Genomic DNA, 22626 nt, shown 5'->3' on the forward strand with positions numbered 1-22626 from the left:
CCAGTGAAGTGACCTTGGGAAGCCTAGTCTTTTTCATGTGTGTTATGGTGCTAATAAGATGTCCTGTGTTTGTTATGTGAGTTACTATAGATGACCCTTGTTAAACATTTACCGTAACACCTGGCAGCATTGAGCTGTGTTTCACAAGCACACTCAGCCAGAGTTAAATCCTGGCTCTGAAAGCTTTTAGCAGTGTAAACTCTTATCTACTAAATAGCCGTGAAGCCTTATTGCTTCTCTCAGTAACATAGGATTTAATAATACTTGTTTAATTTTAGTGATATTTCTGGAGATGAAATGAAATAATCCCTGGAAATCTCTTAGTATAGTTCTTGGTAGACAATAAGTACCAGATTAATCTAAGGGTACTGTAGTTGTCATGGCAATAAGTATCATTTTCATCTTCTAGAGAGCTGTTTACTACTGATTCAGGAATGACAAGTATAATGTAAAAAGTTATCTTTTAATTATAAAAAACATAAAGGTGATGTGTTCATATCTGCTGATATAATAGAGCTGTTATCGATAGGCCTGTATCAATAAAACAGCTTAAAATTGGTTTCTGGGGGCTGAAGCAATAGCACAACGGGTAGGACGTTTGCCTTGCATGCAGCCAACCTAGGTTCGATTCCCAGCAACTCACATGGTCCCCTGAGCACTGCCAGGAATAATTCCTGAGTGCATGAACCAGGAGTAACTCCTGTGCATCGCTGGGCGTGACCCAAAAAGCAAAAAAAAGAAATGGTTTCTGGATTAAAATTTGATGGTGGGAAGATATAGTTCATAAATTCAAATATTTGAAGGTAGGGCTGTAGCATAGCGAGTAGGTAGGGCATTTGCCTTGCAAGCAGTCGACCCGGTTTTGATTCCTCTGCACCTCTTGGAGAGCCTGGCAAGCTACCTGTGACATATTTGATATGTCAAAAACAGTCTCACAAGTTATGGTGAGACGTTACTGGTGCCCACTCAAGCAAACCGATGAACAACGGGAGGACAGTGCAGTGCAGTGCAGGGACCAGAGAGATAGTACAGCAGGTGGGCACTTGCCTTGTACTGGACTGACCCAGATTCGATTCCCAGCACCTCATAAGGTCCCCTGAACCCACAGAAGTGACCCCTAAGTGCAGAGCCTGGAGTAATCCCTGAGCACATTCTGGTGTGTCTCAGTAACAAAAATTTGCAAGTAAATTTTAGATCCTGCTGAAAATGAAACAATATACTGTTAAATAAACACCAATGCATGTCAAGACAGAGTCTTATATCTTGCAGATAGTTTACCTCTTGAAAGTTCATCTATTAAGAGGACAGAGACACTAATACAAGTGACCCTTTAACCTTCAAATACAGTTCTGAAACTAAAAAGAATTTGATCAAAATATTGCTTGCTTTGGTCTCAAGGACTAAATTCTATAGAGTTCAGTTATTCTGTTTCACCCTCTAGTAGCCAGTAATCTGGAGGAAACATCATTTGCTTTACTGCTCAACATTCACTGCACACATTAGCCAGGCTCTCCTAGGTACTGGGTATTGCACTGAGGTCTGGGAACACCATAAAATGAAGACCGTGGATCACTTAGGCTGCTTTCAGCCAAACCTGCAATTTCAATGCCAGGCAGAGAGTTTCTTTGTCCTGGCTGGGAAGGGATTGTGGCCGCACAGAAAGAGGAGGGGGAACACCCAGCCTCGAATCAGAAGTTACCGTTGAGATGTTGCCATTAAGTTGGCATTTGAATTCTTTCTAATGGATCCTAGAGCTTCAGGGGAGATTGGAGAGTAGCAACCAGAAAGAATCCAAGACATGTCACAGATCACAGGGGTTTGCCTTGATCTCAAGGGCTGGAGAAGCAAAGCTCCCCCTAATTCTCGCTACTCTTATGTTACCTGTCAATCATGGTTGTGGCACTTTCAAGATGTCCTATAATTCACTAATACTTTTTGGAAACGATTGTACTATCTTCCTGATGCTCTTGAGAGCATGAGTGTCAGCACTGGATTTAGACAGGTAGCAGCCTATTATTTTGCTACATATAGCATGACACCTATTGGTTTCGGGGTGCTTGATAGAGCAAAGTGAAACATTGCATTGACAAGCCTCTTTCCGCATAATTTCATCCCAATTTGGAAAGCTCACTTAGTGAATGTACTAAAAAGGGGTGTGGATCAGGAAATAGTATGCATCCATATGCTTTTAAAATATATATTTTGTTGAAGGCCAGAGAGATAGTAAACAGGAAACAGATACGGAAAAACGTCTTTATGTTGCCCTTTTGTGAATTCTTGCCAGCACCCATAAGAGAGAGCAGATTAGACAAAGTACCTTACAAGTCCATCTCCTGAGGTGGCATTTTATAATTTTTCATCATGTAGAGAGAGGAGAATGGCAGATGTACCAGAGAGCCTCCACGAAGCCACAGAGTCCCATCCAAAGCTAGCTCACTGCCGACACCTTCCACAAACGTATGTGACAAATTGCCTCCCATCATCTTGTACTGAGTGATTCCATCACTGTGCACAGCTGTTCCCATCATTTGTTTATGTATTTCAAATCCTATTTGGGGCCTGAGTGAGATTTATTATAAGACTTTAGTATAAGCTTGCTTGCCTAATTTTGTATGCCTCTATTTAATAAAATAGTATTACTGGGCAATGCATATTTGATCACTTATTGCCCTGTTCCAAGTCATTGACTGGACGTTTTCTACTGGGCTTTTTTTTTTTTCTGATTACTTTGTGCTGGTATTTACAAGCATGAGATAAACTCTCTTTCCCATTAAAAGTTCATGCATCTAGTATTCTAAAAAAATACATTCCAAAAATAAAAATTACCAGTTTTCTAATACATTAACTATTTGAAGTAAGTAGCAATAAATGATCTTTACACCTCAAGATCCTTTTTGAAATCAACTTTATAACTCATAAATATTTGATGTGTTTTGGTGAAATGTTTTCACCTTAGAAGAATCAGACACACAGACACACATGGGCCAGAGCAATAGTTACAGGTCTTCAGATATTTGCCTGCATGCAGCAGACCACCTTGATTCTCTGCCTGCATATGGTTCCTCAAGTACCCTGAGCAGAGAGCTAGGCGTAACTTATGCACACCACTGGTAAAGCCCCACCCAACCTCCCAGTGGACCCTCAATTCCATTAAATAATAATAATAATAATAAGTAAAATAACAAGAAACCAGAATAACAAAAACAAAAAAGAATTAAACACAGATTGGCTTACTCATTATACCAACAACATGTATTTATAAAATTTTACCCTACACTAATATTTAGAGTGGTAGCAATTATTTAATCAGACTGAAACCTAACTGTATTAAGACCAGCCATTGTTATATTAGTGGATTGAATGCTGTGGTACATAAATCAACCCTTGAAGATAGCCTATTCTCTGGCATCAATATTTCTTTCCTTGTTTTCATTTTATTGCATGTGTCTATATGAAAGGTGATTTATTGCAAACTTGGACTGGATTTTGCCTCTCCTTCCATTTGCCTTTTTCTAATTCTCCTTTCAAATTGGAAGATGCATGTTTTGGTTGTTTTTAGCTCAGGGAAAGAAGCTATATTTTTGCAGTGTATGAACTTTAATTGAATGGCTACTCTTGTCCACATGGAGAAATTATGCTGCATAAATTTTCATTAATATCAGTATAAAATTCCTAGCTATCCATACATATTCCTCTTGCTAATATTTTAGGTTGATTATTCAAGTGATTGCTTTCCCAAAATTTATAGATTTGAAATTGTGCATTCCATGATTTTACTTTGCATACAATTCTAGACTGAAAAGAATCAAAATTTCATTATTAAAAATGACTTCAATTGGGGCTGGAGCGATAACACAGTGGGTAGGACATTTGCCTTGCATGCAGCCAACACGGGTTCGATTCTCAGCATCCCTTATAGTCCCCCAAGCACCGCCTGGAGTAATTCCTAGGTGCATGAGCCAGGAGTAACCCCTGTGCAATGCCGGGTGTGACCCCAAAAAGAAAAAAAATAGAGTTCAGTTAACTTTATTTGAATATGGTTGTTATTTGCTGAGCTGTTCACTGTGTTCCTTGAGGGAGGCTTGTCTGCTGGTATGCAGAGCCACGACTGCAAGCAACAACGCTCCGAAATTATGTGTTGCTAGGGATTGAAGCAGAGTCTGCTTCTGCAGAGCATGTGCCTTACCCCTGGGACTGTCATTCCCGCCCCTCAGTTCTGTTTATGTTTTTGTTTTTTTGGCTTTTTGGATCACACCTGGTGATGCACAGGGGTTACTCCTGGCTCTGCACTCAGAAATTACTCCTGATGGTGCTCATGGGACTATATGGGATGCTGGGAATCGAACCCGGGTTGGCCTTGTGCAAGGCAAATGCCCTACCTGCTGTGCTATCACTCCCACCCCTCAGTTTGGTTTTTTAAGGTGAAAAGATTGCTTGATGGGCTGAGTACATGCTTTGAATGTAAAAAACCCAGGTTCCAACACTTGCATCACATGACTCTCATCATGGCAGGAAACAACAGCTGAGCATAGAGCCGGTATTAAGAGCCCTTGACCACCACTCCGTGTGACCCCCAAACAACAGTAAGAAAGCATGATAATTACCATGCATTTGAACTGTGGATTTTCCCCTCATAGTAGTTGACACTTTCACAACCATCTTCATGCTTCTTGAATTTTTTCAAAAAACTAAAGTTAGCTTACAGAGTTCAGAGTGGTCTCTAAAAAGATTTTTACTTCAGATTTAAGATCCATTCAGATATTTTTGTAGGTAAGAATTATTTTCTGAAGTTAATTGCATAATTATTTTACATAACATAGGGAGCTCTACCCTTCACTTCTGACTTGTGTTTATATAACACTGTTTTTTGTTTTTAGGAAGCAAAATTTGGGGTTAAAATCACATATTTCAGCAAGGACCTGTCTTGTGAAGATATAGAATACATAAGCCCAGTTTTTAAGCACTTAAATGTTTTCATGCATATTTGTGTATACTAGATTTCAGTTTATCAAATGGTCTTTTGTCTGGTAGGATGAATAGAGCTGTTATAAAAAGAGAGAAGATTTCTCTGCCAGCAGCATTGAACTTGATGAATTTTAGGTAGTCTATTTATGATCTACAAGTTTAAATTTAAATATAAATACACAGGGACAGCAATTCCTTAGGTGTCCAAGTCTCTGCTTCTGTCTCTGTCTAACTTTAACAAACTCCTTTAAAAATATCTTTGTTTCTTTTACTCTGGGCATATTTTTACCCTCATTAGTGTATGTTACATTTACTTTGAATAGAAATGAAGGAGAATTGGAATTCAAAAAATAAGCTTTGCAAATGGGTTATAGTGAATGTCTTCACTTACAATTTTAGATTTCAAGAAGAGAAAAAGATGAGAAGAAGAAATATGAGTTTTAATTCGTGGATGAAATATTTGGGCGTTAAGTCAAATGATCTGATATTACATGCTTTATATAGAGTGAGTGACATCATTTTCCACTGGATGATTATAGTAATTAATAAGAAACTTTTTCCACTGACTTTTTTGAATGATTTTTGTGGATAGGGAAGGAAGATTTTTTTTCTTTTCAAAAAAATAATACTGAACATAAACATTTAAAGTCTTGGTCCTGGAGAGAAAGTCCACTGGGTTAGATTCCATGCTTAACAAGCAGGAGGACTGGGTTCAATCACCAGCTATGAAATTGATCGTTCCCACCCACTCCTATTACTATGGCTCTTATAACTTAGGACTCCGCCTTACAATGGAGGGGTTCTCTGCCTCCCTGGGCAGCAGTGACCACTTGCACCATCAGTGTCAGTTCCTACCACAGTAGAGGCTCAGAAGACCCTCTGGACTGGTGGGTTTGTTAGGGTTAGCATAACCTGAGGAAGAGATGAATGATTAAGTATTCAATGTTTTAGAAATATGAGAGAATTCACCAGAAAAATTTGGTGAGGGTCAGACAAGGGAGGAGAAAGTTAACTAATGGGTGTTTATTGCAGCTGTGAGAGAAGATAAGGTTGAGGAGTAGAGATTGGTGGTTACTATGGTTGGTAGGACCTTAACCCATCTTTCTGAGACTTGACTTTTAGCTTTGCAGGTTAGAAACTGCAAAGAAACTGCAAAGTAAACTGCTTTACTGCAACTCCTGTGATCAGACCTTTCCCACAATAAAAGCTAGTACACACCTTAGAAGTTCAAACGCTAGGTCTTTAATTTGGGTCAAAATGGTAAATTGTCAAGCAGACCCGTACTTGTGACACATTCTCTCAGAGGGGGAGAATTCAAAGCAGAAAGCCAACTGAAGCACATCATAGCCTGGAGAGCTCCCATTTTCAAAGCAGTAGTAGCAACGGAGATGGTTTTCATGACAAAGTAACATTGACCTGGTATTCTGGATTCAAGTATCACCATCTGAAAAATCATCCAAAAAGAAACCAAGCCATCTTAGGTATCTTTTACACGTGAAATTTCTTGGATCATTGTATTTGGCATTCACCTCTGGGCTGACTGCCAACTCCCTAACCCCAAGTATGTTCATATTAACACGAAGATCACAAAGGCAGGAGCCTTTGCTTATGGCAAAACTTTTCTGCCTTTATTGACAAAGCAAAGGGTCATGCCTACAGAGAATAAAGTGGTGGTCCCCTTTTACTTTAATATTATGAGCAATTATCTTTATGGGGAGGTTAGTTTGGGGGGCCACACCCAGAGTAAACCAAGGTTTACTCTTGTCTTTGCACTCGGGGATCATTTCTGGCAGGCTCAGGGATTATATGTGGTGCTAGGTATTGACCCAGGTCAGCAACATTCAAGGCAAGTGCCCTAACCACTGTTTTATCCAGCTCCATGAGCATATATCTTAAAATGATTATTACTCTCTCTCAACTGTTCCCATCTTGGAAGCTCTAGGTAATGAATGGCTCTTTTAAATTTCACTTTTAAATTGGCATTGCTTTGCTCAACTGGAGTGATAATACTTGACTTGCAAGTGGCCAACCTGGGTTTAATCCCTGCACCTGATATGGTTTCCCTGAGCCTTTCGAGGTGTGATCCTTGAGTAGAAAGCCAGGAGTAAACCCTGAGCATTGTACGTGTGTCCCATAAATACTACCCCCCCCCAAGGAAACTAACATTTGTGTGCAAGAGTTTACATATTTAAATGCTCTCAAGATAGTGTGTTATACATCCCCCCAACATGCCCATTGCCAAAGCACTACATCCCATAGTCCATAGACCCCATCTAAACCTGCCACCATGGTAACCTCAATTCTGTGGTCCCAGTCTTCATTGGCCACATCTATGCCTTCACTCTCTTGTTTTGTACAATACGTAAGAGATCTTCCATGATTTGTCTTTGTCCTTCTGACTTATAGCATGATCCCCTTCAGTTCCATCTAAGTTGTAGCAGAGGGAAATCTTTCATCTTTTCCGATAGCTGAATTTTAGTCCTTGAGAGATAGTGTTAATGATACACCACAGATTCTACTCATCACCATTGCGTGCTTGGGTTGTTCCTACATTATGGTTATTGTAAAAAGCTATGTATCACCTTCATCTTTTGGAAGAGAGTTGTTTTTCCTCTAGCACATTAATAAAAGTAAGATTATTGCAAGACATTTATGTGGGCTAAAGATCCATAGACTCTCTGTAAACTTAAGAATGGCAGGACCAAACTCGGAGGGAAAATTTTTTCTTCTAACAAAAATGGAGTGTACTTGAGAGGTAGAGTTCAAAGTATAATAACTTTACCCCAGATGGAATCAGACAGACTGCTCTTTGGGTCAGCCGGGAATTATGAAATGATTTTTAGGGACGGTGTGTTACAGGTAAGGTGTGTTTTAATGCAACAATTATATATGCTGTGTTTAGCAAATTAGAGTTGTTTGACAGTACTATGTTGTTTGGAACATTACTGTTCATGGAACAGATAAACATATACAGAAAATGGTCTTTAATTTGCATTAATATAAGTAAGACATATTTACGTAGATCTCATGTTTTCAAATATGGTCAATGGACAGACTGGTTCACTCTGAAAATAAGATCTCATTCAGCCATATGTATCTATTTTATTGCTGACTCAAGGCAGTCATTTATTATGGAAACCAATCAGATGTTTGTGAGAACATCCTAACCAAAACAATCCTTTTGACCTTTAACTGGATTTGGAGCTATTTTAAGAGTCAATTTTTTTGAGAGAGAGAGAGAGAGAGAGAGAGAGAGAGAGAGAGAGAGAGAGAGAGAGTAAAGAAATGTTCCCAAGTCTACACACCTTTGGGCATTTAATATTCATCCAAAATCAGCTCCAGATCTCTTGCTCAGTAGCAGGACTCCTTCTGTGGCTCGTGAAAGCCACACTCCTCAGAGCAGATGAGCAAGCACTGCTTTGTTCCAGAGGTGATTCTCAAGTCCTGTTAGGTCACTGAATTCCTAGGTCGGTGTCTAGCCCCTGCTTCCTAATAAATGCAGTTGCCGGGAGGATTAATGTATAATGAGCAAAGTAAAAACGTGTGCATAAAGAGTGAGCCAGTACCTTTTCATGTTAAATGTGGTTCCCCACATCTCCTCTGATTAGAGGTGTGCTCCGAACAAGCCGAGACGGGGCCATGCCGAGCAATGATCTCCCGCTGGTACTTTGATGTGACTGAAGGGAAGTGCGCCCCCTTCTTTTACGGCGGATGTGGCGGCAACCGAAACAACTTTGACACAGAGGAGTACTGCCTGGCCGTGTGTGGCAGCGTCAGTAAGTGGACCTTTCCTCCAGTCTGGCCACCTTTTTCGTCTTTCTCGCCACTGACTCTGCTCTTTGTTAACTGATTGGTTTTCCTGGCTCCGGGGACGGGGGTCTGTGGGTCCCACTAACCGCATCCTTGTCCCCCCCTCTAATTGCCCCACGTCTCCTCCAGTCTGTTCGATCATAAGCCCACATTTCCATTGTTCTGGAATAAAAGCATGGTCACGGGGGTGTTCTTCTTCCAGCTCTAGCCATCTGTAGGGGCTTTGGGATGCTTCTCTCTGAGCTGAGCTGGGGGTGCTGTGTTTTGTCTTCTCAGCTGTTTCTGCAGAACGTCTAATTCTCTGTGTGTCCGTGTACCTGTGTGTTTGGGTCTTTGCATGTGCACTTCTTGTGCAGATAAACTCCCCCACGGAGAACCTGAATGATGGAAATTTGGGTTGCGTTAACAATGCATATGGCCAGGATGAGTAGTGCCTGAAGTTATGGCACAGTTCATCTTTTATTATGATGGTGAAGGGGTGTAAGTGGATGAAGCACATGCATTTTCTAAAGCTGGAGGGTCAACAACATGCCTCTGGACCCTGAAGACTCAGACTCGGATGTTGCAGTGTCAACTTTACACTTCTCCTCTTGGAAATAGAAGGAAACTATTGACTTTACGTTGACGTCTTCAGTGACATGAAGCGCAGGGAATATAATTTTTCAAAGCCTTTTCTCTTGAACTTGGAGCTTTCCATAGCTCTTACAAAATTAATGTGTACTCTCATCATGATTTGAATGCAGATGGAAACTTACCATGGGTAGTAGTTCCCAGGAGCTAATATACCAGGTAAAATGTGTGTCTTAGAACAAAATGTATTCTTTATTTGTGAATAGGGCAGGTGCACTACTGAAGACATAATTACTCAACCTCATGAATGGAAGATTGAATTCAATAACCGTGTTTTTCGTTTTCTTTCTCCCCACCACCACCCCTGCCCTTCCCCCCCCCCTTTTTTGAGATCTCCTGCTTATTTCTTGGGAAAGTGACAGCCACCATTTCCTGTTTGGGATCATTGGGGATTATTTTAGCTGTTTTCTGGTGAAATCCTAGATGTCAAAGGAACAACATAAGGCCTGTACCAGTAAGTCTTCTGAGAAGTCCCAAGTCTAGGTGGGAAATTTCCTGTTAATCTCCCTTATGTGATGACTCAGGGACCAGGATAGGCCCTGAGTGCAATTCTGTCACCCAAGGGGGATAAAAAGGAGAGGATTGCTCCTTTATCCTGTGAGAACAGGCAAAGGGACAGGTAGCTCCGGGGCTTATAGTCTGGCACCATTAGATGATTGTAGCTCCTAGCTCCAATGCCTTTCAGCAGTTTCAAACAAATGAGTTAATTAGTCAGGTAAACTGGACACAATGGAGGGGTCTGTTGCTTGAAGCCTCTTGAACAAAGGGCTTTTGTTGTGGGATCCAGATTGGTTTAGCTGCTGCTGGAAATTTCCTGGCAGATTTTCTGGTTGATTTTTCCTTCTCTTAGTTGAATTTATTGAAGGGGAAAAGGGAGGAGGGAGAAAAAGAGAGAGAGAGAAAGATGGAAAGACAGAGACAGAGAGAGGTTTTAAAAAAAGTATCAGTACTTGAGTTTGCCTCACCCCCTACATGCATCATCTCAATTTGATCATTTTGATTAGGCTTAGGTAGGAGTTTGGAGAGGTACCACACATCAGATCAGGTCTCCGGAAGTGCCCTGCATGGCACACATTTTGCTAATGATTTGCTAAAGGCAGACATCTCAGTAAAGGAGTATTAGATGGTCCAGGATTCAGAGGAGGTGGGATATAGAATCATTTAGTATGAGAGCAAGAGAGACCTGAAAGGTCATTTTGAATGGGTAGAGAGATATAAGAGAAGATCAAACCATGCAATAGTTGGAACCAGGAGCCAGAGATGGGATGAAATGGAAGGAGATGCTCTGAGGAAAGGATTGAGACTAATTGGGATTGCTTGGTCCAGGGAAGGCACAATGGGTGCAAGAAAATATTTTTTGGGATTCTGGAATGCACTGAGACCACATATTGAGCATTTCAGGAGGTTACAATGAAAATGCACTGTGTATTAAGACGTGTACATTGGCCCCATGTTGGGACCAAATTCAAGATATTTAGGAGGTTTTTTTTTTCACTCACTCTTTGTCTTTGCCTTGGTCTATGGACTCATGAGTGAGTGTCCACCACCATTCCCTTGTTTTCACTTTTGTTTTTAGTTATGTTCTCTTATTTTCTCCATAGTGACCCAAAGTTTACCCAAGACTACTCAGGAACCTCTTCCCCAAGATGCTGTGAAACGTATGTTGTGGCACTGGAAGAAGGGGGGCTGGAAGGGGTTGCTGCATGGCTGGATTGTACCGCCAGCTGTCACCACCTCCTTTGCATGGTTGCGTGTTTCCTGAACACTTCTTTTATGCAATGTTCACTTCCGTTGCCTTGCTTACAATTGTGTCTCATTTTCTCAGATAACTTGAGATATGGGGCCGAGAGCATTTTGACTAAGCTGCTTCTATTTCTAATCCATTTTCTCTTCATTAGTATGATTAGGTTAAATATTGTAGTTGTATGTTTTTACGGTATTACCTGGCATTCTTTTATTTGCTAAGGCTTTCAAGATGCCACAGATGTAAGCAGAGATATGTCTATAAGTTTTTTGGTACCCCAGGAAAATATTTAATATGCATGCATTGTGCTAACTACTTACACTAATGTGTGCACAGAGTTGGCTACGGTGTAAGATAACTGCTAAATGTAGGAAAGTGAAAGCATCTATAGATTTCAGAGCTGCCTCTCCCTTCATTCCCTAAATGTACACAGTAGTGGGACTGGGGTATCTGCCTCTGATCTCATCTCTGCGTGGTAGGGAAAGCTTCCTAAGACAAAAAGCCATGTTAGCCAACCTTACAGTTCTGTGTTTTTTAATGATGGTAATTGGCATTTCACTCTAGCTTGATTTAAACACATGGTAGCAAATATACAGCTACTGATTTTTAAGTTGAATGATAATCAGAAGTAGATTTGTCCCATGTTAAGTAGGATATAGGTTATCGATTCAACTTATCGCTTAGACTAAGGAAAATTGATGTTTATCTTGAATATCCTGAAAAATCCTACTTTCAAAATTGAGGAAACCAATTCTCTTAAATTTTTTTAAATAATAAATTATTCTCACAGAGCTCACGTATCTTGTAAAGATTACATTATAGACCATGGTTCTTTAGTGGTCTCAGCACAATTCACATTTGTTCAAATTATGTATAATTTTTGAAGGATATGCTTTTTATGACCATAGTAAACATTTTCCTTGTGATAGCGGGAAGGCATTTTTCTCTAAGAACATGGGAAGTAGAACAAACAAGCACTGCACTGTAGGATTAATGACATTGATCTTTTTGCCATGTGGACTGTGCCAGACATTTTCTTTTTTCTCTTTAGTAAAGTAGTTGAAATTTACTTCGAGAAATGTGAGGGGAATGGGGGGAAGATTAGTTTTTAAGAGAGAACATGGGCTCTTCCAGACGGAACAAAGTGAGAGCTTCTACACCTTAACTTGAGATGTGGGCTAGTCTGCAGGTGGAGAATCAGCCAGTAATGGCACTTAACAGATTCCGCCCCCATTGGAACATTGTGAGCATCTTCCTCATTTTCTTTGTAGCACTGTAGCACTGTCCTCCCATTCTTCATCGATTTGCTCGAGCAGGCACCAGTAACATCTCCATTGTGAGACTTGTTACTGTGTTTGGCATATCAAATACGTCATGGTTAGCTTGCCAGGCTTTACTGTGCGGGCGAGATACTCTCGGTAGCTTGTCCGGCTCTCCGAGAGGGGTGGAGGAATCGAACCCAGGTTGGCCACGTGCAAGGCAAATGCCCTACCCACTGTGCTAACTGAGACTGAAATAACTTAGGTACATTGCTGTGCTGTGTGAGATGACAAGACCAGCAGGAAACCAACACTATTGAAGCTCTGTTCCCTGCTCCATACTGCAACTTCCAGTTCCTAAACCATTTTTTTTAGGGCAGCAAAGTTAGATTTGAGGCTCAGAGGGCACATTATAAAAATGTGTAGAAAACAAAGGCAAGGAGATGAAGACGATTAAAAATAATGTTTCCTAAAAACCCTGAGTATTGCATGCATCAACAACGTAAAATTTCTTGCCCTTTTCCAGAACAAATACTGTAAAACAAGTTGCATTTTAGCGGTGGCCTCCTTCATCTCTTTTAGGTAACAGAAATGAACTTCACCTTCTGATGAAATTATCTTTATGAAATACTTGCCTCCTTGATGCTTCCAAAGAGGTGTTGGAAATCTCTTGTCATTTTCTCTTGTTCGGTAGTCCAGTAATCTACTTGTCATGCTGTGATCTTGATACCTTTCTAGGAGGGTGAAGGGCCTTGGGTAGCTCGCTCTGTTTTCTAGTCTGCCTACAGAGACGATTCAATCAGAGCAAGTGAAGGGTTTTGCAGCGTTAGTACAAACAGACTAAGAAAGCATATAATTTTTAGTTATTTATAGCCTTGCTGCTATGCTATCTTATTTATAGCAAAGCAAAACATTTGAGTTGAAAGAGTCGTGGTCATCTGGAGGTCAAATGCAGATGCAGGCTGCCATCAGAGAAAATGAGCAAAGTCAGAGGGTGAGCAAGACTCCCCTTCTCCCCCCACACCCACCCCAATTGTGCAACTGGGGTTTGCACTTGGTTCCTTCCTCAACTAAGAGCTAATAACTCAAAGGTAACTGCATTTACCAGTTTCTTAGTCTAAGTCACCTCTAGTCAAAATAATAAAAGTGAACAGAGGTGGGGTAGGATGGAGGGGACGGGGTGGGGATGGTGGGAGGGATGCTGGGACCATTGGTGATTGAAAACAGGCACTGGTGGCGGAATGGGTACTCGATCATTGTATAACTGAAACACAAGCATGAAAGTTTGTAAGCCTATAACTGTACCTCACGGTGATTCAATAATTAAAATAATAATAATAATAAAAGTGAAATGAGATAAAAAAATTTTTAATTTAACTAGAATAAGATCTCACCTATGGAGTGAATATACAGTGGCAAGGATTATAAATATGATCATTTTCTTGTTAGAACTTCATATTTTATTGGGCTGGAGCACAGCAGGTAGGGCATTTGCATTGCATGTGGCTGACCTGGGTTCAATTCCCAGCATCCCATATAGTCCCCTGAGCACCACCAGGAGTGCATGAGCCAGGAGTAACCCCTGTGTGATGCGCCCCCTGCCCCCCCCAAAAAAAGAAGAACTTTATATTATAGTCAGGAACTTCTGAATTTTATTTTTTTTTATTTATTTTACTTCTGGATTTTAAATCTATGTCATAAAAATAATTTTGAGGGTCAGAGCAATAGTATAGTGTGGAGAACTCTTGCTTTGCACATGATTGACTTGGGTTCAATCCCCAGCACCCCTTATGGTCCCCCAAGCCCCAGCAGGAGTATCCTGAGTCACAAGCCCTGACTACTGCCAGGTATGACTCCAAAACTTTTTTAAAAAATAATTTTGGAGGCTGGAGTGAGGTTTGACATGGAGAGTGCTTGTCTTGCATGCAGCTGACCTGGGTTCAATCCTCAGCATCCTGTATGGTCCACTGAGCACTGCCAGGAGTGATTCCTGAGTGTAGAGCCAGGAGCATCACTGTTGTAAACCAAAAAAGCCAAAAATAATAATAATTTTGAAAGAAGAGTGGGGATTTTCTTGCCCGCACAGCAAAAGCCTGGCAAGCTACCTGTGATGTATTTGATATGCCAAACACAGTAACAAGTCTCACAATGGAGACTTTACTGGGCCTGCTCGAACAAATCAATGAACAATGGGAGGACAGTGCAGTGCAGTGCAGTTTGTTTTTGCAGTGCCAGGGTGAAACCCAGGACCTTCCATATGGAAAACATGTTCTCTTCTGCTTAGTCATATCCCTGGTCCTGAGCCTTGCCATTTTAAAGACACTTGTTTTCTTGTACTTTGTTTATCACCAATGAAAGTTGAACTATAAGACTAGAGACCTGAGGCCAAGAGTTTTCTTTTTCACTCATAAATTCATGACTTTAGATCCTTTCCATTTGCAATAACAAATTTTGTGATAACCGAGTTGTCTCTGGCATTCCCTTGGGTCTGCCTGCTTGCATCTATGACAATGAAAAAGGTTCTCACTCAGATCACCCAGTGCAATGTTTGTGAGCAGTTAAATCTTGCCCGTTATTTAGCGATTAGGTCAAATATGAGAGTATTACTGATTTTTTGTAGTTGATCTTTTCTTCAGATCGCATGTCAGAAGTAACAGTGACTGAGTTATTTAGTATATTTAGTGATTATTTAGTGGTTAGGTTATATTTCAAATATCAAATATGATAATATTCCTGATTTTCTGTAGTATTCCTGATTTTCTGTAGTCGATCTTTTCTTCAGATTGCTTCTCAAAAGGAAAACTGACCGAGTCCTCAGTAGCATTTTGCAGGGGACCGCCTCAGGTGCTGTTGGCATCCATTCCAGCGACTCTTGCCAAATCAGACTGGGGGACCATATGATGGTGGGAATCAAACCAGGATTAGATGGAGTCGAGGCTTTGCTTTAACTCCTGAACTACCTCTGTGATGCTTCCTTAATGGCATACAGTCTCACAAAGAGCATCAGGCCAGTTTCGTGTCAACTGACTACACAAGGGTGTCTGATGAAAGAGAAGACAAGTAAGACATCTCTCAGTCCTTTTTCCTTAGATTGAGTTATGGTCCAAGCAATATCTGAACCAAGACCTCCCATGCATCATTGACACTCTTGACATTTTGGGTCAGATAATTCACAGGCATGGGTTGTGTCCTGTACGTAATGGGGATGGCTTTCCTGGCTATGTTAGCTGCTGCTGTTGTCCTGTCTATAATTTTTGACAGACATTTCTGAGTTTTTCTACTCTCATGTAACTGCTACCAGGAAGCAAAAAATGAGCCAGCATGCTACCTGTTGGGAAAAGAAGTGTGTGTTTCCCCAAGACACCACCCCTGCTCCCTCTTTCATTTTTCTTATGTGTTTAATAGAGCGCCAGCATATGCTGAAGAATAACTCAAGAGATACCAGCCATTTTGCTTGGCATCTAGAATGATGTCACCATCACATTTTTGCCCTTCGAGTTTCTACACAGGTATAGGTCTGGCCTCAGCACAGCTGGTAGGGCGTCTGCCTTGCACGCAGCGAACATGGCCGACCCGAGTTCGATTCCTCCGCCCCTCTCGGAGAGCCCGGCAAGCTACCGAGAGTATTCGATATGCCAGACACAGTAACAACAAAGTCTCCAATGGAGACGTTACTGGGCCCGCTCGAGCAAATCGATGATCAACGGGAGGGCCTTTACTTTACTTTACTTTTACTAGAAAGTTAGGATAGGAGGTTAGGAACTTACCTTACATGAGGCCACCCTTAGTTTAATCCCGGGTGCCATCCGTGGTTCCCTGAGCACATAGCCAAGAATAGCCTGTGAGCACTACTGGGTATGACCTAGACCCTCTCTCCCTCTGAAGAAAAAAAAAAGAATTTCTTGGTTTCCATTCATATTTAAATGGCCCAGATATCATAGAATGGACCCTTCAAGAGACTGTCTAAAGAAATGAATCTATCACTCCAGGCCAAATCACCACCCTCAAGTTCTAAGGTTGCCTCACACACGCAACAGTTTGCCAACTGTAGATAACTCACTGTGTGGCCTTTGAGTGGAATGTGCCACCTCCAGGCCTGAGTTATATCCTGTTGTAATGCCATTTAATCTTTGGCCAGACTTGAACCATCGCTCTTTATCACGCTGTGCCTGTCCTTCCGATTGTGAAACAGCAAATATTAGCTCCCCTGAGTACATTCCCTAATACTAATGGAACTACGATATTTTTATAGAACTGCTGAGCGCTATTAAAAGTCAGTAAATGCATTAAACGACGTAGTGGTGCATTAAATTGCATGTCGCATCGGTGCTAGTAAAATTGATAAGTATGAGAAACCACATCTCTGCGATCCAGACATGATCAAGATTAGAAATAATAGCTTTCCCCTCCAAAGCCATCCTAGTAAGAATCCCTAAGATTGAATAGGATTGATTTCCTGAGCTTCTAAACAAACAAAAAAGCTTATCTACCCAGAACATTTCATTAAAAAAAAAAATGCTCATTTTGCCCATCATGTGTGGGCTCAGTACTTCAGTTATATCTAAAGAAGAGTATGCCGATGTTTACATAAAGGGCATACTTTTTCCATCACAGGCCAGATCGTTATATTTAGGTTTTGCAGGCATGTGGTATCTGTTCTAAGTACTCAACTCAGCAGTCGTAATGCGAAAAGGAACCACAAACGGCAGTCAGTGAAGGGATGCAGCTGTGTGCCAATAAAACATTAACCAAAAGAGACCGGCAGGCCAGCACCTGCTTTAATAGAGCTGTTACTTTTCAACCCAAAGGTACTGATGCTCAGCTAGCATCGGTTTTCAGAGACACCAACAAAGTGAGCCAAGTACCTTGGTTTCAGGAACTTGACAGTTTTAGTGATGGGATGAGACTCAAGGATGCGATGAAATTAAATAATGGTATAAAATAAAATGTACAAATAGGGAGGAAGATTGCTGTGGAAGGCCAGGATAAAATGAAATTGGCTTTATTCTGTCGACTTCCGTCGAGGTTAAGTGTTTCACCTGGATTTTATTGCAAGAATTTCTGGGAAAGTGGACATTATTGAAGATGGTGACTTTTTGAACTTATCTATTGGGTTTTGAGCAACCGTGACAGGTCATGGCTTTATGATCCACCATTAGTGAAGTTGAGAATAGCTTCTGACAAATTGACAAAAAACAATAACCCAGAGTAAGACTTTCTAAAAGCCACTTAATCTCACCCTGGCTTCCCATAGATTTTTTTAAAGTTAGGTTTGATGTTGCTTTCAAATGTCAGTGCATTTTGCTAAAAAGGATATAGATTATTAATAAAAAAAAAATAACAGCAGTATTCATTCTTTCATGGGCATTTCACATATTTGACAAAATTCCCATGTCTGGATGTGTCAGTAAGACATAAAAAAGAAATGTGGGCTTGAGAAGAGTAAACACAGCATAGATTACAGTTTTACAGCCTTATGTCCACAGATGCATTGATAGTCTGCCAACTCTGATCACACTGACTATAAAGTAAGCATGATACAAGAGCTCATTGCAGGGCAAATGCCTTTGTTCTTTTTCTTTCTTCCGAGAGTGTGATCCTGCTTTTAAGGATCACAAACTTTATCTTAACTCCTCTAAATGGGGTTGGATTGGGGTGATAAATATTTAAGTTTTGAAGGTGTATGGGAGGGCAGGAATGTAGCTCAGCAGTAGTGCCTTTGCCTTGCCTTTGTTAAGACTCTGGGTTCAGTCTCTGGCAACCAACACACACACACACACACACACACACACACACACACACACACACACACTAGTTAATTAGATTGTGTTAGGAATTTTCATTCATTTGAAACACTTTATTTTAAACTTGACTGACAGTCTTCAAAATCTATCATGTTTTAATATTAAATTTTTACTGTCTGTGTTTCACCTAGATTTAAATTCTTACTGCCATCCCATATAAACCATTTCTCTTTCAAGTGACAGCCTTGCCAAACCTGTGTAAAATGGCATTTTCTTTTCTTTTTTTTTCAAATTTTATTGAATCACCGTGAGATAGTTATAAGCTTTCATGTTTGGGTTACAATCACACAATGATCAAACACCCATCCTTCCACCAGTGCACATTCCCCACCACCAGTATCCCCTGAATACCCTCCCCTTTCCCACCCTCCCCCTGCCTCCATGGCAGACATAATTCCCCATAACCTCTCTCTACTTTTGGGCATTATGGTTTGCAATACAGATACTGAGAGGTTGCATGTTTGGTCCTTTATCTACTTTCTGTACACATCTCCCATCCTGACTGATTCCTCCAGCCATCATTTTCTTAGTGATCCCTTCTCTATTCCAGCTGCCTTCTCCCCTTTGCTCATGAGGCAGGCTTCCAGCTATGGAACAATCTTTCCATCCCATGTATCTACTATCCTTCGGAGTCAGCCTCATGCTATGTTATTTTCAATGATAGAGGAATGACTTAAGTAAGTCTTACTTTACTTTCCTCTTCTGTTGTAAGAGACAGAGAGAGAAATGGCCTTTATGGCAGAAAAGGGAGATGAAGCAATCTCTCTTGTTAGAATCTCATCTTTGTGTGTGATGCTACTCATGGTCCCTTATGGTCTGATGTTCATGGTTGGAGTTTCCAACGTTCCAAAGTGGATTATTCTTTTTGTGTGTGTCCTGAATCCACTCTAGTTCTAGAGTCGGCTCTGTCATTGTAAAGAGGGAGGTGACAAGCAGTTATCTCAGTGATAGGGCAGTCACTACAGTGCCTCTGCTTTTGACTCCATGTGTTTTGTCATCTGAATGTGACAGAGAGGAACTTGTCACAATGACAAAAATCAAAACTCCGCGGAGGGTTTGGTGCATTTGTCATTCATTTGGATGCCATCTCTGACATGGAGTCTTCCCAAAGTACTCCAAGAGAATGATTGGCGCCACGTGGTGAAGAGAAGCACCCTCCCCCCCTGTGCTGCCCTCCCCCCCCCCAACCTTCAGGCGACTTTTCTTAAAACGAGTGCTTTGAGTGAAAATGGTTCTGTGGTGGTGTATCCCCAGGAGTGGCGGTATATTTTGTGACACAAACATTAGTGCCACGCCAAAGTTGCTTAGTGAAATTAAAGCAATCCGTTACTCGCCCTCATCTGACGCATACACACAAGAGCTGCAACAAATGCTCTTGGCACAGACTTCCAGATTGCAATAGAAAGTAGAAGTGTTGACATGCTGGGGGAAAGGGTAGCTGGGATAGAGAAGGGACCACTAAGTTAATGATGCTTGGCAGGTTCGCTCAGGATGAGAGATGCCTGCGGAATGTAGACTATGGACCAAACATGATGGCCACTTAGTATCTGTATTGCAAGCCATAATACTTAAAAAGAGAAAGAGAGTAAAAGGGAATGTTCCTGCCACAGAGGCAGGGAGGGGGAGGGATGGGGTGACGGGAGAGATACTGGGAACATTGGTGGTGGAGAATGGGCACTGCTGGAGGGATGGGTACCCAATCATTGTATGACTGAAATGTAAACATGAAAGTTTGTAAGTCTGTAACTGTATCTCACGATGATTCATTTAAAAAGAAAGTAGAAGTGTTGAGACCAGGCTCACGGGCATCACTGTGAAGACTGGAATGCACCGTCACTCACATGTGAAAGTCTATCCTACCTTATTATTTGCTTTCCTCTGGTGTAAGTCCTAAGATGTCCTAATGAGAGTAAGATGTGATCTGTGATAATGGTGTGTGTGTGTGTGTGTGTGTGTGTGTGTGTGTGATCATTCACATGCATGTAGAGAACGCCTCACCACCTAGTGCTCCTGGTCCCAGCCAACCTCATCTTTATCTTTAAATCCTGAAAGGTTTTTCTTCTGCTTTGTCCATTGACACAATCATCTAATCTTGGTCCCATGCCAATTTGCCCTGTGGTCCTTCTGTCATACTGGTTGACCCCTAGTCTCCTGCTATGGCCCCATTTACATAACTTTCATCTTGCCTGCACCTGAGGGTGCCCACAGAGGGCTCTTGTCTTCTCTTAGTCCTTACTGTGCCTCTGCACCCTACTTTATCCCCTCCTAAGACTTTCACCGTCTCTCTCTTCTTCAGCACTGGACACATCGTGAAACTGCTCATCCATTGTATAGCCTCCACCCAACTTCCGGTTGATAGGGCACTGTTTTCACCTGCCTGATATATTCCTGAAGCAGCCAACTGGGGAGTGGGGCTGTTGTTCCTTGTCTAAACATTCCACCTCATTCAGCCTCAGCCTGGCTGCCACTTCCCTGCTTTAGTCCCCCTCCCAAGCATCCCTCCAGAGACTCCTTACCCATTCGCTAGTCTTTCTTTTTTCCCATCGCACAAAACACCTGCTAACAATAGGGTTGATCATCTCCTTTTTTCCTCTTTTGCAGGGGTGGTTTCTCTCATGGAATATGATTGCCTGAGAACAATAGCCCTTTTTTTTGCTCACTGCTTTCTCCTGCATGCCTCTCGCGTAGGAGGGGCTGGACTGTTAGTTGAATGGAGTGCAGGGGAAGGAACAAGCTTACTCAAGGCAGCACAGCTACGTCATGCTGCTTTTTGGGCTGCCCACATGCCTCTGATCTCCCAGGGCTGAGTATTCCATAGAAAGCGTCCCTCACCCAGGATGCCTCTGAACTTCCGGAAGCAGAATGTTCACCAGGAGGCATTATGTTCTATGAATTGGAGCTACCTTGCTGTTACATTTTTTTTCATTTGCTATCCTATCAAGACAGCACTTGTTGCTATTAAATTTTTTTCTTTTTTTTTTGTTTTTTGAGGCCATATTCAACTGTTCTCAGGGTTTACTTGGGGCTCTGCACTCAAGTCATCATAGCAGGAGGGTTTGAAAATACCATACGGGGTCCTGGGGACCAAACTCAACTCAGCTGTATTTAAGGCAGGGACCTACCCACTGTACTATATTTCCGGCCCCTCACTTCTTAAGGGTAAAATATATCCTGCTTTGTTCTATAATACCATGAGCTAAATTAAGAAAACATGCTGAAGAATAGACTGGCAGGCCGGCTCTGAGATAATCTCTTCAATTGAGAAATCTTTAAACTCAAAATTATATCTTCCTTTGTCTTTTTTTGTTTTGTTTTGTTTTCAAGATTTTCAGCCTCTCAGTCTTTCTGGGAAGCTGGTAGCAGAAGCGCCTCTTTCACACACGTCAGTGAAAGCTCTTGGTCTTGATCCTCTCCCCAATATGATAGTGATGTGACCCATGTGACATGCGACAGCACACACTGCCTTTGGAAGGTTGCTAGCTACCTATAGGTAGCTATAGGTTCTATAGATTCTTAGGGAGGGTATCTCAACATTTCTCCAAAACATGAAGTATTTGTTAAAAAAAATCATCTTGTGCCTTTAGAGCTGTATGTCCAAACAGCCTAATGCTGTATTACTTACAGATGGAAAAAAAAAAGTATTTTGGAGTAATTGAAATTGAATGAATTCTTGAAATTCTCCACAATAAAAGAAATAAGCTATTGGGAAAGAGAGAAGCATCCGTTTAAATGGATATAAAGAGAATCATGCTGAATGCAAGAATTCCATCTCCAAAATGTTCTATCTTACTCTACCCACACAATGCTCAATGAAATGGCACCATTAACTGGAGAACAGATTAGTGGTCACCAAGTGGGGGAGAAGGAAGTGTCCCTCTGTGGGAATAAGAAGGGTAGCAGAATAATGACAACATTGCTTTTGGGTCTTAATAGCAGTAGTTGTTAAATCAAGAAGAAAAAGACATGAAAATCATTGGAAAAGTTAAATGCCCATGCATCTGATGACAGTAAAGCTGGTAATGATTTCACAGTATGGTCAAAGGTTACTGCTAAAACTGAGTCACACTGAGTTCAAATCTGGTATTCTGTTCAAAGAAGAATTTAGCCTGACTGGCGACTTTCTTGCATAAGGCATGTGGAGCACGAGGAAGCAGAGGTTGAAGGTCGAAAGAAGGTGCTGATGGTTATTCCATTAGCATCTTCTCACTTCTGTTTTATAACTTCTGCTAAACCTTAGATTTGGGGAATCACTATCAAAAATAGCACTCAGGGCTGGAATAGCTCTTTTTCCAAAAATAGACTGATAGGACAACAATGCACAATGTTCTCCACTCCCTGTTGGAATATCACCAATCCCTTTCCGGTTCTGACTTGTGAATAGGTTAGCCCTTCACTGCTCAAAACAGTTACTTTA

General features: G+C 41.3%; 1 protein-coding gene across 4 annotated transcripts in view; it reads left to right on the top strand.

Moving 5' to 3' along the window:
* The window catches only part of APP (amyloid beta precursor protein), a 281027-nt gene that overhangs the window by 156666 nt on the left and 101735 nt on the right, over positions 1–22626 (top strand). For 2 of the 4 annotated variants that reach the window (XM_056109208.1, XM_056109209.1), the window contains exon 7: positions 8574–8741. The exons of the other annotated variants lie outside the window; for them this stretch is intronic. In XM_056109208.1, the coding sequence (XP_055965183.1) occupies positions 8574–8741 (168 nt within the window). The remainder of the gene's footprint in view (positions 1–8573; positions 8742–22626) is intronic. 4 annotated transcript variants of the gene reach the window in all.

This window comes from Sorex fumeus, unplaced genomic scaffold (assembly GCF_029834395.1).
Source record: "Sorex fumeus unplaced genomic scaffold, SorFum_2.1 ptg000265l, whole genome shotgun sequence".
NCBI classification, from domain to species: Eukaryota; Metazoa; Chordata; class Mammalia; order Eulipotyphla; family Soricidae; genus Sorex; species Sorex fumeus.